This window comes from Vulpes lagopus, chromosome 23, assembly GCF_018345385.1.
Source record: "Vulpes lagopus strain Blue_001 chromosome 23, ASM1834538v1, whole genome shotgun sequence".
NCBI classification, from domain to species: domain Eukaryota; kingdom Metazoa; phylum Chordata; class Mammalia; order Carnivora; family Canidae; genus Vulpes; species Vulpes lagopus.
This window is the reverse complement of record NC_054846.1, coordinates 2,852,364-2,870,915: the sequence shown is the minus strand read 5'-3', so window position 1 is coordinate 2,870,915 and position 18,552 is coordinate 2,852,364. Positions and strand designations below refer to the sequence as shown.

The window sequence follows — 18,552 nt, the reverse complement described above, 5'->3', positions numbered from 1 at the left end:
TTTAACTTAAATCCAGGTTCCCAAAAGAATCCCATGCTGTGGTTATGTGTGTTCAGGGAGTTGGGAGAAACAACCACCATCTCATGTATTTACCCATGTAGGCGACTGCTCGGATGCTCCCATCCCAGAGTGGTGCTGTCTGATTGGACCTACCCAGTTTCTCTTACTACATTAAATTATTAAAAACCAGGAAATCGCTTTACTATGCAGCTGCTATCCACTGCCATTGTCCATCTCCTTCCACCCCCCGCCCCCAAGAAATATTCTGTTTCTAGAGCTCAGTTAAACAACTTGTACAAATCATAAGCTTGACCATGGGCTCGGGGTAGGAATGGCTTGATATAAATGTTGGGCTGTTACCTCCCTGGCCAAAATTCTGAATACCTTTTCCCTTTCCTTTCTCTTAGTCAAGAGGTAGTCTTAAAAATGGCCTTTTCTCATAACCATTAGGAAAAAATTGCTAGGTAACATTCCAAGGTAAAGGCATCTTTTCAAGATGAAAAGAAAATGCAGGCTTTTGTCAGCATAGCCGATATTTTTAATACAATTCAGAGAATATGGACTGTGAATACCCAGTATGTATATACTATTTTATTTTTATTTGCCAGTCACCCTTCCAGGCAGTGCCTTTGCATATCTTAAAATGAGTTATTTAGTTTCATGGCTTGAATTCACTTTTTAAAAGAAGATTTTAATTATTTATTTGAAAGAGAGACACACACACACACACACACACACACACACACGAAGAGACATGCGCTTGCACACACACACACACACACACACACACATTGTGTGGAGGGGCAGACGGAGGGGAAAAGAAAGAAGCAGATTCCCCGCAGCTCTCCCGGGGGCTCCATCCCATGATCCTGAGATCTTGACCTGAGCCCAGATCAAAAGCTGGACACGTAACGGGCTGACCCACGCATGTGGCCCTTGGGTTCACTCTTTCCCATGTGTTGAGCTTAATTTACATGCCATACAACCAGCGGTCGTGTTACTCTGTTCTGTAAAATGTGCGCTGCATAGAGATGCAAGGGGCGCAGAGCATCCTGTGCTGTTCCTCAGGCAGCAAGCATAGAAACGGAGGGGGGGGGGAGGGGTGTTGGCTGGAAATGTCAGGCATTTGCAAAATAAAATGGCTTCTGTCCTCTTTTGTGTTTCAGGTGCAGTGTGGGACATATATTTTAAAGTACAAACAGTCTTATTGAAATAGTTTCATTTCTCTTAAACTGTGACAGATACTTTTTTTTTTTTTTTGAAGTTTACTAGAAGAAACCAGTCTCATTCATTGTGGGAACTCAGGAAATGTTAAGCCAGCTTCTTCTCATAATCAGCTTTATGGGAATTAAGTTAATGGACTTTTGGGAAACTGCACTAACTCTGCACGGTCAACGGGACCTTTATAGTGCTCACACGAAAAGAAATCTGCTTATTAGATGTATTTTTCTCAAGGGTCAGTTTTAGTCTTTGGAAAATGCTAAAGCAATACAAAATATATTCTCAGATGAATATTATATGGATATATAGTGAATGGTACCATATAGATAAATAGGCTAAAATACTATATGGATACATAGGTTTTGTCTAGATGATGGCATGATAATCATGAGTGGAGCAATCGTTTTAAATTATTTTGAATTTCCCATCGGTTTATTTATATTTGCAGATTTCAGTTGCATCTGTAAAATAGCCTTCATTTTCCTTGTTTTTACTCCTACCCATAGCTATTTTCAGGAAATAAAGAATCTTCTCTTGTGTAAGTGGCCTACTAAAGAACAAGCCTTGGGGAGGTTCGCTGGCTCCGTCAGCAGAGCTTGCAACGGTTGAGTTTGGGCCTCATGTGTGGGGGGAGAGATAACTTAACCATGAAATCTTAAACAGTCTTTTCTCATAAGCTCTCTTCTTTCAGAAGTTTTCCTGAGTTATTGCTGCTTTCTCTATATCTGGTCAGATACTCCACCAGGGTTTTAAATAGTTGGCCAAAGTTGCCTTTACGTTTATGAGGAGTCTAGCGAGGTGTGGAGAACCTCACCAGTAAATAGGGGTCCCTCATTTTCTCCTCTTCCGCCTTTGGCTTTTCCTTCCTTTGGATACATCTGAATAACAGTTGAGAGGCTTTTGTCTGTTAACTTTGGGTTGTAAACACGTGCGGACGTGTCCAGGCTCATGTACTGCCGAGCACTTATTCCACAGCTCTGTATCTCTTTGTAAACACCCTCCAACTTGGTCCTACCTGACCCGGTTTTCCAACCTGCCACAGGTGGGTATTGGAGAATATTTATCTTTATGGGAACTTAAAGATGCAGAAAGAATCTGCCTATTGTCGGGAAAAAAGGCCCTTAAAAGGAAAATTTAAAAAAATAAATTTGTTTTTTTTTAAGCTCTCATCACAAGGGACCTTAATTAATCCCCTGTATAATGCACATAAATTGCTGTTATTTGTGGATGAGGAAAGATTCACTTAGTGAATACATTAAGAATAGTTACACTGTAAAAAGGACAGGAAACCTGAGGAGTTTATTTTTTAAGATGAAGACCCTCAGGAGTCACATGCTCTACTGACTGAGCCAGCCAGGCACTCCTCAAGGGGGTTATTTTATTTATTTATTTATTTTTAAAAAAGATTTTATTTATCTGTTTGACAGAGAGAGAGAGAGAAGAGAGAGAGAGTGTATAAGCAGAGGGAGAGGGAGGCAGAGGGAGAAGCAGACTCTCCGCTGAGCAGGGAGCCCAACACGGGACTCGATCCCAGGACCCTGGGATCATGATCTGGGCTGAAGGCAGATGCCTAGCCGACTAGGCCACCCGGGCGCCCCATATCCTCCCCTTTTTAAAAGAAAGGCTTCCTAACCTGCCTGTTGTCTTGTGGAACCAGGCTGGCGACTGCACATTTCAGTGGGGACTGTCTGGTGTGTGTTGTGCCTGTAGAAGGTTCTCAGTGCAGTCTTGAGGATGACGAGCACTTCAGAGTGGACAACACACGTTAGGCACAGTTGCACACCCTTTGCCAGACTATCGACTGTGGCCGTGGAGGAGGCGCATCCTGTCTCCACCACAGGTAGAGGTCACGGCAGCGCAGAGTCGTGCCCCCCCGCCGCCCCCCGTGATCTTGGGGCATCTCTGGCAGGTTTCCTGCTGTATCTGGGGTGCCTGGCATCTGCATCTGACCGCAAGCTGGGTCTGATGTTAACGCGCCGCGGCAGCCTCGTTGTCTCTTGTTCTGGTCCTTTCTATACAGAGCCTTGACTTTGTGTTGCCTCTTGATCTGCTTCTTGGTAAGATGCTGGTCTGTGTTGTGTTGAGTTGAAGCCACATCACTCTGGCTGCTTTTCCTGTATCAGAACCAAAGTTCTGAGTGCCAAGGGCCCTTAGTCATCAGAAGGATGATCCTGAAGTCGTGACCTGAAAAATCAAAGAGAGCCATGAGCCATCATCAACGGACAGTTGAATGCTATTTTGGTATTTTTAAGAGTTGTGTGGTTCTGTCAACGAGGGTGGTACTGAAAAGGAGGAAACTGTCTTTGAAACAGGATGGAAATTACTAAATTATTGTAAGAGCCAAGGAAATACAAAACCAAATTAGTGGTATGATCATCTGGGAGGGAATTACCAGCTCCAATTTATCTTGGAAATTAGGTGAGGATAGGTCATATAGCTAAGGGTAAGCTGTGGGTAAGTCTTCCTTGCTCTCTTCTCTAAGTTTTGCAGTTCATGAAATAGAAATGGTTACAGTGGGTCAACGTGGCAGTCGAGAGGGTGAGAAAAACTGCCCCAAGTACCTGCAGCTTTGGCTGTCCCATTTGACCAGAACTTCAGTGCACTGAGGTGGTAACCCACAACACTGCCCACATTTCTTTGAGAAGGAACCTCAAAACTGTGTGGCTTGACATAGCTGCTTCCCTTTGGAGTAAGAATCTTAAACCCTAAGGAGCTTTAGAAATAATTTATATATCAATGGGATATTAAGTACTATTAAAACTTAAACTGTTTAATAGAATCCGGTAGATTCCGATGTCTAAAAGATTAACCTTGTAATTCCAGTAGGAAAATGTGTCAATTATGACTGTTAAGCTGAAATTTTAACCAGCTTGTAAACTGTATTAGAACATTAATAGAACCTAAGAATCACCATGCATGGGGGAGGGAGTAGGAGAAATAGGTGAACTGTTTTGTTTTGATAAAATTAAAAGAAAGAATGACCATGTACACTTAATGTATTAGACTTGCCATATCATTTAGGAAGTTAGGATTGTGTGTCAGCAGTCAAACAAGGAGCTTAAAAGAGAAATTGAATATATTAAATTTATTTTTATGGTTTGAAATTTTCAAGACAAGTTTACTGAAGTGACCAAATTTCCCTTTACGGTAAGATTATAGAAGCTGCTGGACTTGTAAATGCATCAATATGATTTGTAAACTGAACTTCAATACTTACGGAATAACTAAGATTTTGCACTTATGCTTCATAACTCGAATAAGTTGAATGTCGACGTTTAAAATACAAATTGATTTCTAGATCTTTTCTATTCACCCAAGGCTCTCTCTAAGTCATCAAAAAGCTTGAATTTAACCGTAGTTCCAGCATACGGTGGCTCAGAGCTCAGTGTAGGGAGCCTTTCCCCTTGGAAAAGCTTCCAAATTCAGAAGCTGCAGGAGATTTTGGAGGTGCTGAACATTTGCAAAATAATCTGGTAAAATGCTTCCTCGTATGGTCGATGCATGGGAAGGATTCTATGAGTGCTCCTCAAATTGACTTTCTCCAAATCTCCCCAATATGCTTAACTGGTGTTTGGCTGATTTCCGTCTTCCACCATCCACTGTAGTGTCTGGGATGAAAAGAGTTTCATGTTTGTGTCCGTGTGAGTGCTACACGATCCTTCTGTACCTCTCAAATCCATGTCAACATCTAATTTTCTCTCCACTGGTCCCTGTGGATGGAACTGGAGAACCTTCACTAAAAGAGTGTAGCAGCTGCAGGCCCGTGTCTGCATTGGTGGTCTGTTTATTGAGGACAACTCTAAGCCTTGCACTAGCAATAAAAACCATGAACTATATGTCAATTATTTTTACTATTTCTGAGACCTTTTTCTTATTATTTTTTGACTTCTGGGTATGCTTTATTGTTGAGTCAGATTGATGGGTAGGTGGGAGTTGGGGGTACTTATTCTAATAAACATTTTTTCTTCTCTTTTGACTCTACTTCAGTTGACACAAACTGTATCTTAAAAAATTACATATAACTTTCAGGTGCATGAAGCATTTTTTTTTTTTTCCTGAGTAGTTTTAAAACTCTTATCATTGGTGCTGTTGTTATTTTAACATTGAAGCTGAGCCATTGATTGCTGTAATTCAGTGACCTGGGTGTGCTGGGAGAGGGAATGAATGAGAGTGTGTTTCTTAAATGAATGTACAGAAGGGTGAGACTGGCTGGTATTTCCCCCAGAACGCATAGAGTAAGTAGAGTTAATGTATTTATGGACTCCATAAAGAGAGTAGCATAAGCAAAGCATTTATACCTCTGCCAACATTGCCGTGAGGCCAAGAAGGCTCGCAGTTATAAACCATACCACATTTTCCATGATCTCAGTTCCCAGACCGTGGTAACAAGAACACTTTATTATCAAAAAGGCCCTACTAATGACTTGCAGGTATAAATCACCCTAATTGGACAACCAAAGACATTCATTCACTAGGCATTCAGAAATGCCAGATACAAGTGCTTTTAAACCACTTCCCGATTGGAAGTCAGACTCCGGGTAGTAGAGGTCAGTAAATGAAGTGCCTCTTTTGTTACTGTTGTATTTTATCACATTTTAAAATCTCTAATGTAGCTATTTAACAATAATAACCAAGTACTTGCTCTGTGACTGAGATTCTTGCAGAAGGGAGCAATGCACAGCAGTGTTTTACCAAGTACTTAACGTGAAGGGTATCGACTCAAATTCTACGAGGAGTTGAGAGAGGCAATCCAGAAGGGCTTTCAGAAGGAGGGGGACTTGAGCAGGTCTTACAGTGAATCGAATCTGGAAAGTAGGAGAGAGGAATTCATTCTGTGCCAGAATTAGATGAGTCCTGTGTCTTTTCCTCCACTGCCCCTGTGAGTGGTGATGGGTAAGTATTCAGTAACTGCTGTGACAGTTAATTGCATTCCATTGACGTGAAATTTCCACTTTGTTAGAATAATGTTTAGGGTGTTGTCCCTTGAGGTCGATTTCCCTCCTCAGGAGGACAAAACTAGTTGGGATGGAGATTATGCTAACATTCGGTATAATAACATAATGTGTGTGTATATAATACAACCTACATATCATGTAACATGTATACATTTATATATATTATGTGTATATGTATAAATTAAGCATATAAAATGATGTAGTTAGATTAGATATCATACAATTATATTAAGCATATAATATATATTATATTGTAATAAGCAGCTGATTACCAGTATGTTTTCACCTCTATGTAACTATTACTGGACACTCTTTAAAAGTTATGGAGTAAAAAGATGTTAAGTAATTTTGATTTAGTTTGACTAATCTCCCGCGGTTAGACATTGCTCAATTATATTTGACTATACATTTCAAAAACTGTCCTTAATAACAAAATGAAAACCAACAACAGAAAAATGATGTAGTTTGATACTGAAAGAGAAGTCAGCCCATAGCTTTTCTCCATTTGTTGGCAGACATTCCAGAACTTTCATCCAGATGCATTTGTGTAGCATTTGAATAATGATCATGTAGTTTGTCGGATGCTTTTGGGAGAGAAATTCACTGTGCAGAAATATTTAGTATTTAATTTTTTCAAATTATAGGTTTTTGATTAGAGTAAAATTATTTTAAATTGCTCCTACTGTTAAACCCAATCTTTATTAGTGTTACATAGAATTGTGAAATGGAATCATATAATTTTTTCCTTCGATCTGGAAGGAACACTCTCATCTGGAAGGAAGGATGATTGCATTGGGCTCCCTGTGTAGCCTAGGAGGCCTAGAACCCATTTCCTGATAGACAGTTGAACCTTCTTTCTAGAGTATTTCCCATCGCAATGTATACAGAAAGGGGAAGCAGCATAACTATTCCTTATGTGGCTGTTGAGGGTCATGAGCTAACTGCATGGGTTGCCGTCCAGAAAGGAGTTTACAGGAACATAATTTTTCAGTGTTTTCAATTCCTTAGAACAGAATTTCCTGCCCTATGTGCTGTAAATGGGTATGGGTGTGCCTGAGTGGATGGACAGGGCCTGGGGTGGCCAGAGAGTGTGTTAAGTGGCAAAATCAGGAAAGGACTGAAATAGGTCACTTTAGCGTACTCTAAGTATATATAGAAAATGTTAATTTCAGGGGACACTAGAATCCACTCTCTAGGGAGAAATAGGTTTTTGTTGGAAGACTGCTCTGATGAACTCTTTTGAGGCCCTGGGCCTTCAGTGCTGAGGAATGGGCTAAACTGAATAAGAAGGAGGGGCACAGTTTCAGGGACTGTGTGACAGTCAGAGAGGGAGAGAAAGACTTAGTGGCTGGTGGCTTAAGAGAAACCTTGGGGAGGACAGAAATGTCGAATGGGGAGTCATCCACTCTACTCTGAGATGCTGTGTGGAGTACATTACTTTGGGAAATGAGCTGAGGTACTTAATCTTGCTTCAAGATGAGCACTGGCAAAACCAGAGATTGTCCAAGGAAGGGCAGTTAGATAGATGTTCAAATACACTTACAAGAATTTATTAACAAAGGTCAGATATGCACAGTGCTTCCTGGAATACGTAAGGCAGGGGTTGTGGGGGGGATGTAATCCAGACATCTCCCATCTCACTGACCATTTATAGTAAAGTTTTAGATTTCTGAGTTGTGTATTCTAAATTGGAATCCTAGTCCCTGGAGAAGGTAAACACTGGGGGAGGGTGCTCGAGAGGATAGGTTTGTGCGCCCCATGCAGAATGAATCATGTGTCGTTGGAGGTTAGGGGTACAGAATATAAGTAAGTAATACTGGGTGAGGTTTCCTTCTAAAAATAGTACTTGGGTTGGCCTGTTCATGTATCTACATTAAATTTTGATGTGAAAAAAGTTACCTGTGCTAAAGAAGAGTACCTATTTTTTGAGAATTTTTTTCAAGCCAGAGTTTCTTAAAGAACATTATTTCTGGTTGCACAGTCTTGTGAATATACTAAAAACCACTGAATTGTGCACTTTATTAAAGTGCACAATTCTTAAAGAACTTTATATTTGTGAATGTTTTATAAAACATTACAATGGTAGAAGAATTATTGGTATTCTATTGCATAGCTAATAAATAAGCTATCTTAAAAGAATAAATATGCATAGGAACTATACCTGGAAAAAAGTGCCCCCTTAAATTATTGTACAGAAAATAATGGCATGCATTGTTTTAAGGAGTTAAGAACGTATATGAAATCTATATGGGTGAAAATTCTGGTGTTGTTTTTTGCCATTTGTGAGACTCTACCAAGATGATTAGGTGATAGATTCTGTTGGTAATTTACAGGCAGCGTTTGGACAAGCAATAAAAATACCAGAATCTTCAGGACAATGCTTGAGTGAGAGGGTGTGTTCTCACGAACGGGAAATGGGCTAACAATGCAACGAGAAGACTTGAGATAATTTTGTAGTTAATTCAGGGTAAATACTTCCCTTTTGCTCATCGTATTGGTTCCGGTTAAAGTATTTGGTGTGATTTATTCGGACCTGTGCTGTAACTCCCCATCTGATCCCATGCGTGGTCCCCGGGTGTCGATGTGAGTGGGAGCCCAGAGCCCAGTGGGCACCAGGCCAGGAAGAAGGGGCAGGAGGCGGTTCCGTGTGTCCCAGGTCGGTGAATAATACCCGCAATCATTTGCTCGGGCAGTTTTGTTAGCAGCTCTTTCTTTGCCAAACTAATGAAAAAGTGACTTTCTAGGGTCGTTTTCCAAGTTCCTCTATAACAATGGATTAGAATGAAGAGAGTGTGGACTAAATTCCACCTGCTGTGCAGACAGACAGATATTTTTCAGAGAATGCTAACTGGGCACCTACTAGGCCCGTTGATGACGGAAGTGCTTCCGAAGCAGATTGGCTCAAAAACATTACAGTGAAGGGTTGGTGACAACCCCCTCTTGCAGGTATGGCTCAGGGACGGGGCTAATTCTAATAAAAAGAAGAGTCATCCCTTGTTTTTTTTTTTTTTTTAATTTTATTTATTTATGATAGTCACATGCAGAGAGAGAGAGAGAGAGGCAGAGACACAGGCAGAGGGAGAAGCAGGCTCCATGCACCGGGATCCCGACGTGGGACTCGATCCCGGGTCTGCAGGATCGCGCCCTGGGCCAAAGGCAGGCGCCAAACCGCTGCGCCACCCAGGATCCTGTCATCCCTTGTTTTAAGGAAATAACTGGGTTGACATTTTATCTGGTTAGTTCTTCTTCCTTTTTTTTCTTTTTTAAGATTTTATTTATTTATTTGGGAGAGAGAGAGAACAAGATGGAGGGAGGGAGAGGGAGCAGCAGGCTCCCTGCTGAGTGTAGAGCCCAGCGTGGGACTCGATCCCAGGACCCTGAGATCAGGGCCCAAACTGAAGTCAGACACTTGACTGAACAGGTGACCCAGGCACCCGTTCAGTCAGTTATTCTAAGACCATTGCAAATATTTTCTTCTCGAAAAAAGGAAGAGCATTTTTTTTTTTTTTTTGGTTCATAAACAGGAGTTCCCCCACCGCCCCACCCCACCAAGGTTCAGTTTGCCCTCTCTCTTCTCCTCCCTTCAAAGGAAAGAAAATTGTGTATGTTTATATGTTTCTGTAGGTTGAAATTTTAAATTTAGTAGAGTTTTCAGGAAAAAGTAGTTATTTTTTAAAAGATTTTTAAAAAATCTAAAATTTAATTTTAAATTAAAAATCTAAAATTTTATTTTACAGAGGGAGAGAGCGAGCACAAGCAGGGGGAGCAGCAGGGGAGGGGGAGGGAGAAGTGGGGTTCCCCAGGCAGGGAGCCCGACGTAGGGCTCAGCCCCAGGACCCCAGACCATGACCTGAGCCGCAGCAGACCCTTAGCTGCCACCCAAGCGCCCCCTTTCTTAGTTAATCAAATGTGTCCTTTGTACTCAGGCTTTTGGGTCCTGGGAGACAGAGTACATCCTGTGTCTGACTTAGTTTCTGGAGTCATCTTTAACTGGGCTGGGAACCTGTTAGCTGGGGTCAGCCTTATCGTGGTTTACAGTGGGGGGTCTCACTGCAGCCTGGCTTTGAGGTCACTCGGGGAAAGTGAGCCATCAAATGTTCCACGTGTCAGATAAGAAGATGGCAAAGAGGGTTGGAAAGGTTAAGACAGACGGAGACGTAGCATTTAAAATAAAAGAAGAAAAGGAAGCAAAGTCGAAAATAATAATAATAAAAAAAACAACCACTAAATGGCATAAAGAAGGTAGGATGAAATAGAACACGTAAGCGAAAATATTGAAATGGTGTGAAAATAACAGGAGTTTATTTTCTATTTTTGCTCATACTCATGTAATGCTTAGAATGTGCCCAACGCTGTTTAGAGGCTTAACTCCCCTAATCCTGAACCTCTGTGGGATTGGTACTATTATTATCCCCGTTCTACAGACTCGGAAGCAGATGCACAGAGAGGTGACATTTAACATCCCAGGCTGGTGAGTGGCGAAATCAAGATTAGAATATACCCGCAAAAAAAAAAAAAAAAAAAAAAAAAAATATATATATATATATATATATATATATATATATATACCCGCAGATACAGCTACGTTGTTAAACAAATTCACAAAATCAATACATTAAGACACAGGTTTGCTTCATCCCCTTCCTTTCTTCTGGGACCAGTTCCTCTCTTCTTGCCTCTCTCTCTTTTCTTTTTGGAGAAATTCATGTCAGTGGAGCGGAAGCTGCTGCCGTGTTCTTCAACACCCCCTCTCCCTGCCTCCAAAGTCTCCTTGCTACCCCGCCACCGGATCTTGATTTTACCCTCTATTTCCAACCATTAGGTTCTCTGCATTTTCATCAGGTAAAACAAGATCATGTGCCTTGGGGCAGATTATCATTTCAACTTAAAAATGGAGCTATATTAAAAAATAAGATTTAACTGTAATTTTAACCGTATAAGAATATCATTCTGGTCTTCTCTACATTTATTTCCTTGACTAATCTCTTTAATCAGACATAATATTAACAACAGACTCCTAAGAGGAGTATGTACCAGTGAAAATCTCCTAAGACATGAACACTTGTCATTATATTTAGGACTGCTAGCCTCCAAGTGTAGGCACGGACACATTTACACACACCTTTCAATGGAGTGTGTTTATCGGGAGATCAAGGGCGTTAGAAACGGAGTATAGATCGGTATTTTAGAATAGAAGGGCGAATGACTTTTTGCTGGTAGACCTGATACGAGGCGACTCGAAGGCCTAGTCAGTCACTTTAGTGCATCTGATCATTGTAGCTTGAAACATCCTGGAGTTCTAAGAATGGGTGGCTCATTTCATTGGAAAATCCGATATTTTTTCTGAAGCAGGCGTTGCCATGGTGACAGAAGGGCTTAGCCACTGAAGACTGATTTCATTGGTTGAGTGTCTGCAGACTTGCTTGTTGAGTAACATTAATATGTTGCCACCTGCTGTTTTTTTATTGAGGAGACCATCTGGCATTAAGCCGTATTTAAAGGTACGGTTCTGGTAGACAGAGTACTGGGTGACGTACACACTGAAGTGCTAAAAATAGGTTTTGCAGGAATTGGCTCCTTTAACTAATGGGTGACTAAGAACTTCCACTTCAAATCACTGCGTTTTATAATCAATCATATTAATTCATAATTCTAGGCTTTGACAATAGGAGTTAAAGGCTTTACTTTGGAGCTCACTTATGTTATACAAATCTGGTGGCCTCAATATACACCTTTACATGAGCATATTAATTGGATGTGTCTAAAAATGGACCCACTTGATAAACTGTTCTCTCACATGGTCTCTCTATAAGCCACATAGTTAGTTATATTATAAAAATAATGATCACTGGAGATGTTTAATATATTAAAACTGGAACAATTGTCAGTTTTTAACATATTAAAACTGGAACAATTGTTAGTTTTTCTTTTGTATTTGAGAGTGATAATAGATTTTCAAGTATGAAGTGAAAAGGAGTCAAATGCATCTGTTATCTAAATGATAACTATTCTAAATAATAAATATGTTATATATATATATATTAAGAAACATACCCTCTTAGTTTTGTTGACCGTTTCCTTTTCTGTGGAAAAGTTTTCTATCTTGATGAAGTCCCAGTAGTTCTTTTTTGCTTTTATTTCCCTTGCCTTTGGAGACGTATCTAGTAAGAAGTTGCCGCAGCCAAGTTCAAAGAGGTTGCTGCCTGTGTTCAGGGAAAAAAAGGAGACATACCCTCTTTTTAAGAAGCTTCCAGTGTAGTAGGAGGGGATAAGATGCATATATATGATAATCAAGACAAAATACGGCAAGTACCTTAAGAGAAATGCAAAGTGAAGTTTGAGTTTAAAGAATGGAGGAGGATATATTCAATAAGGATACCTCTGTGGAGAAGTGGGGCCTGATTGGCCTAGATTTCTAGCAAGTGTTGATGAAGAGAGGCTTCTAGAAGAAGCAGTAACACTCGTTAAAATGATAACCCCAAGCTCTCTAAGAGCGGGTTCCAAGGTAACTAATGTTCAGAGAACATTAGACTTTGTGTTCAACGCTTACTGCACACGTGAAAGAAGTAAAATCTTAACAGACAGACTTTAGTTATATTAGGGTGTCCTTAATAGAAAATATCTGAGCTGCCAATTTAAGCAAAAGGTAAAGTGTGCTTTTGACAGGTCTAGTGAGGTGTTGTGGACCAGCCCCCAGGAGAGAGGTGTATAGTCGTTAGTTTGAAACAACGTCCTGCATTTCAGGGGAGAGTTTGAGGACAAAGGAAGAGTTTTTGGAATCATCTGCGTGGCCGGTGAAAGTGAAAGTGGTGACTGTGGATGAGACCACTGAGGGAGAGGGAATAGACAGAGGAAAGAGGGTGTCCCGGGGAAGAACCCTAGGACATATCCACATTTTTAAGATTAGAGGAGGTAGACAGAACAGAAGAGCAGTCAGAGGAATAGAGACAGTCGATGAGATTCAGTGCTGTAGAAATCATGGGAAGAGAGTTGCAGGGGCTGGGGGCAGAAGGCAGTGTCGGGGCTGCGGAAGTGGGTGAAACAGAGATCTCCATAAAAGTCACTCCTGCCCTGGTTCCTGGTTGGAAATCCTGTAATGTGTGTGTGGGGAGGTTCAGCAGAACTGAGAGGAAGGAGCCAGGCCAAGGAATAAGGAGTAAGTGGAGGGCCGATGCACCTCAAACACTAGCCTTTTCTAACTCATCCATCCAACCAAGGTTCTGGAAAGATGAATCTCTCTCTACCTCTTCATCACACTCATTCTGAAGTCGCAGCAGTGTGGCTTCTATGGCATCATGCTGTTGAAACTGTTCCCATGAAGAACACTCGTGATCCCATAGGGTGACCCTGTGTCCTGGGTTGCGCTGGGGCCGTATTCGGTGCTCCTTGGGTATTGGTTAATAGAGCTCCTTTTCACTCTCAAAACTGTCCTGGTTTGGGTGGTAAGTTCTGAGTCACCCTGACTCTTAACCACTAATTCCACTGAGCAATTTTCAATCTTGATCATACTCGACCTTATTTATTTACATGTGCATTATGCAGTTGATCACATTCGTTTATTGTGACTTGCAGGCTCTTCTTTGACTTGTGTGGGTAAATCTCCCGGTTCTCCTTTTATCTTCTCACTCTTTTTTGAGGTCTCTTCCTCGGTCTACCCCTTGAGTGGTGGCATTGGCCAGACTTCTGTTCTTGGTTTCTTCTCATCTCCTTACACACCTTCTCCTTGGACAAGCTCATTCACAGATATAGGGGCAGCTAACTACAAGCCAATGACTACAAAACATAGCTCTGGTTTCTCCCCCTGGACTTCAGGTTTGCATATCCAGCTGCCTCGTGAACATCTTTACTGTAAGGGACACTCAACATCTGGGCAAGGATTTGAGCATTGGAGTAGGATGCAGGAGGGTTGCTGCCTCTGCCATGCAGCAGTTTAGAGAACTTGAAGAAGATATTTAATCTTTCTGTGGCTCAATTTTCATTCTGTGGAATCAGAAAACCTATCACACAGGATTTAGGTGGGGATAAAATGAGATAGCACACGTGAAGTGCTTTACATAGCTCATAGCACACAGTGTGTGTTTTATAAATAATAGGGATTGTTTTTATTCCCTGAGCCTTATTCTTCTTCCGTATTTCCTGTTTGATGAAATGTGGAACCCCTATTTGAGTGGAAGAGGACCCATGTTTGGGGGAACACAAAATATTTTTGAAAAGGTTGGGTGGTATGTCAATATGGGAGACCCTAAAAGCTGACAGAGGAGTTTAGATGTAACCAGGGATTCTGGAAGCTTTGAAGCATATGGTGAATCTATGAAAAGTGGTGTGTTTGTAAAATTAGTTATTTTAATATTAAGCCAGATGTCTTAAAAGTGGGGGTGGGGGAGGGAGGCTGGCCAGGAGGCTGTTGAAGTAAGAGTGGGATAATTTGAAGAGGAAAATATAGGTAAGGAAATATCTACAGATTATTTCTTCCTATTAGCTCTTTAGAAGACTAGAACTTTATTTCCATCATTTGAATGGATTTTGTGAAGCACTGGTCCCATTTGTGCTACGTTTATTATTCTCATAGTCACAGAGTCTGCTGGTGATGCATAGCTCACTCTTGGAGGATGTTTGTACTTTAAGTGATTCCGGCCCATTGCATGACATCAAGTGAATTAAAATATAAACTTTTATATGTGTCACAGGAAGATTACTCTCCACTGAAGAAGAAAGAGTCGATGTGAAAACCTCAGAAATTTGACAAGGTGAAAAATGGAAAGGGAAAAATACCCATGTCTTTAAAAATATTTATGAATTTCTTTCTTTCTTTTCTTTCTTTCTTTCTTTCTTTCTTTCTTTCTTTCTTTCTTTCTTTCTTTCTTTCTTTCTTTCTTTCTTTCTTTCTTTCTTTCTTTCTTTCTTTCTTCCTTCCTTCCTTCCTTCCTTCCTTCCTTCCTCCTTTCCTTTCCTTTCCTTTCCTTTCCTTTCCTTTCCTTTCCTTTCCTTTCCTTTCCTTTCCTTTCCTTTCCTTTCCTTTCCTTTCCTTTCCTTTCTCTCTCCCTTCCTTCCTTCCTTCCTTCCTTCCTTCCTTCCTTCCTTCCTTCCTTCCTTCTTTTCTCCCCCCCCTCTTTTTTTTGAGTAATTGCTGCTTTGAAATCTGGAAGGTAAAATGGCAGACTTTTCCTCTCCTTTTCAGGATTTGAGAGAACCAAATGCTGGGAAATATTTGATTCTGAACTCAAGAGCAGACAGCCCAAATTGGAGCTCAGATTTAAAAAGTACTACTTAGAAACTACTAAAAATTGATGGTGATTATGAAGAGTATTTAGATGGCTACTTGATTCTTTTAGCTCTGTATAACTGTCCAGACAAGGTGTTAAAAGGAAAAATTTGAACAGTGGATGGTTTATGATACATTTATATTACAAAGGAAACCATTGCAATGAAGGCTCTAGTCAAGTGTGAGAAGAAGACAGTGAAGAAATTTAAGATAAAAAAAATTCTAGGGGCACCTGGGTGGCTCAGTCAGTTGGGTGTCTAACTGTTGGTTTCGGCTTGGGTCATGATCTCAGGGTTGTGGGATCCAGCGCTGCATCGGGCTCCAGCTCAGGGGGGAGTCTGCTGGAGATTCTCTCTCTCCCTCTATCCCTCCCCCCATTCACACACACTCTTTCTCTCTAAAATTAATCTAAAAAAAACCCCCAAAAAACAAAAACAACTACATTCTTGGGGTCATGAAACCTATGTTCCAGAAGGCAGTTTATTAAACTGCATGAAATAGAAACTACTGTTTGCGTACTGGTGGGAAAGAAATGTGAACTGGAATGGAAAATGTTAGAGAAGTCTACTTTCGTAAAATTTGGGAGCTGGAATGGACAAGCACTAGAGCCTCAGCTCTAAAATCCTGCCACCACTGTTAAATGTGACAGAGATTTCATTGTTAAAATGCAAGTTACCACATATGCCACCAATATGTGTTTTCTGGCTTGCTAGTAATATAAGAAGAGGATGTCAAGGATGTCTTATAATTCATATTTTTAATCTTATTTTCATCTTTTCTTCATATTTCTTTTGATACATTATAACAAGGAGACTGTAATTGAACTGACTTCACAGTTTTTTCTTGAGATTTCAGAATCATACTGCTCTCAAACTCTGTCCTAAAACTTAACCTCTTTTCATGGCTGAAAGTCCTTGCTGATATGTTTTTTATTAGAGATCTATTGAGATCTCATACACTGAACAATTCACACAATTAAAGGATAAAATTCAGTGGGTTTTAGTGTATTCAGGGGGTTTGCAGCCACCACCACCTTTAATTTTAGAACGTTTTCATTCCTTGGAAAAGAAACCCCTTGCCCGTCAGCAGGTCACTTTCCATTTCCCCATTTCCTCCCCATACTTCCCCACCAGCCCTAGGTAATCTTTTTCTTTTGGTGACAGAAAGAGAGAGACAGAGAGAGAGAGAGAGAGAGGAAGAGAGAGAGAGAAGGAGAGAACGTGCCACGTGAGCTGAGTGGGGAAGGGTAGAGGGATAGGGAGAGAGTCTCAAGCAGGCCCCACACCTAGCATGGAGCTGGACATGGGCTGGATCTGATGACCCCCAAGATCATGACCTGAACTGACATTGTCAGTTGCTTAACCGCCGGAGCCACCCAGGCGCCCCTCCCCAGCATAGCATCAACGCTATAGTGTATCTAGGGTGTGTGCTCACCGGGTAACCTTCATATTGCTGAATTAACGTGATCGTAGAATAAGGTGACATTAATGGGATGTGCATAATCTCGGGATTGTGTAACAGTTGTTCTTCTTCCTGAAGGAGTTTTGTCTGTTAACTATACAAGACTTTTAAATTAGTTAATTAAAAAAAATCAGAGTCAGTTTTGCACTTGATCTTAGCCAAAAGGCCAAGAAGTGATAGTGGGTCAGTTTTGAACAGTATGAACAATTCACTCAGGAGAACGACTTCAATTTATAAAGGGTCAAAAAAAAAATCACTGAAACCTAGTGCTTTGAACTGATCTCTTTTTGAAGCATCCCGATTAGTAATGGACCTATTCACAGCTGTGCCCAAAGTAGAACTCACCCCCGAGCTGGGTGAGTAAATGAAAGGGACCAGGGACTCTCTCAGCTGCTAAAGACCCAGCTATTAATGGAGATTTATTTTTATTGCACATTTGGAATCTTGTCATCCCAGAGGGTGCTGAAATAGAATCTCAGTACTAACTTGATTTAAGAGGCAGAGGTTTTATACGTGCAGTTACTAAAAAAAAAAGGGGAGGGGAGGGGACCATATTTGTCTTTGCATTTGTTACTTTCCTATAATAGAAGGTGGGATAATTCCTTACAGAGTATTTTAAAGGCCTAACAGAAAACCTGGGATTAGTTTACAGGATGGGAAAATCTTGCACAGAATGGATTTTCTTTTCACCTGTGGTGTTGCTATGTCTTATGTATGTGTGTGTGTGTGTGTGTGTGTGTGTGTGTGCCTGTGTAGGCGTATGTGTTGGGGTTTCTGTGGATGCTGTAGGGTCCGAGGCTACCGGACACTAATGCTGCAGAAAGCCTGGTTTTGGGGGGTGTCCACGGTCCTCTCCTGGCAGCTCTGGTGGAGGAATCTAGAACCAGAGAAAGTGGTGAATGTAGAATGTTCTATAGTCTTTCCAGGCTTCTCTGAAATAGGGAAGTAATTCTTCCAATATCTCACGGGATCTTGATCCCCGTATCACTTAAGATCAAAATCTAGCTCATTATTTCAGAGAGTTGATCTCTTTCTCCTCTCCAGAGGGAATATTTTCCCCCTCTTATCTCCTCTATGGAGAGAAATTATTAAAACAAAAAGACACTATTGGAAAAGGAGTTTCTTTCTTTTTCTTTCTTCCTTCCTTCCTTCCTTCCTTCCTTCCTTCCTTCCTTCCTTCCTTCCTTTCTTTTTTCTTTCTTTCTTTCTTTCTTTCTTTCTTTCTTTCTTTCTTTCTTTCTTTCTTTCTTTCTCTCATATAAGAGAGGTGCTATCGTTTTTGTTTATTTAAAACTGGATTTTTTTACAACTTTTTTTAAGATTTTATGTACTTATTCATGAGAGACAGAGAGAGAGAGGCAGAGGCACAGGTCGAGGGAGGGAGAAGCAGGCTCCCTGCAGGGAGCCGGATGGGGAACTTGATTCTGGGACCCCGGGGTCACGCCCTGGGCCAAAGGCTGAGCCACCCAGGTGTTCCTTGGACAACCTTTTATCTTTCATCCTTCCCTTCTTCCCTTTCTTTGTTCCCTCCTCTCCCACTCCTTCCCCTCTCTGTCCAATTCTTCCTTCCACTCCTTTCCCTTCCAACTTCCCTTGATTCCTCGTTTTACTTCGTTTATCTCATTCTGCGGAACTCACAGTCCATTGGGTGGA

General features: G+C 41.0%; 1 protein-coding gene across 2 annotated transcripts in view; it reads left to right on the top strand.

Moving 5' to 3' along the window:
* Positions 1-18,552, top strand: part of CPE (carboxypeptidase E) — a 105,915-nt gene that overhangs the window by 13,334 nt on the left and 74,029 nt on the right. Inside the window, exon 1 of one of the 2 annotated variants that reach the window (XM_041739092.1) lies at positions 6,096-6,114. The exons of the other annotated variant lie outside the window; for it this stretch is intronic. Coding sequence (XP_041595026.1) covers positions 6,111-6,114 — 4 coding nt within the window. The 5' untranslated portion in view covers positions 6,096-6,110. Of the gene's footprint in view, positions 1-6,095; positions 6,115-18,552 lie in introns of those variants that run through there. 2 annotated transcript variants of the gene reach the window in all.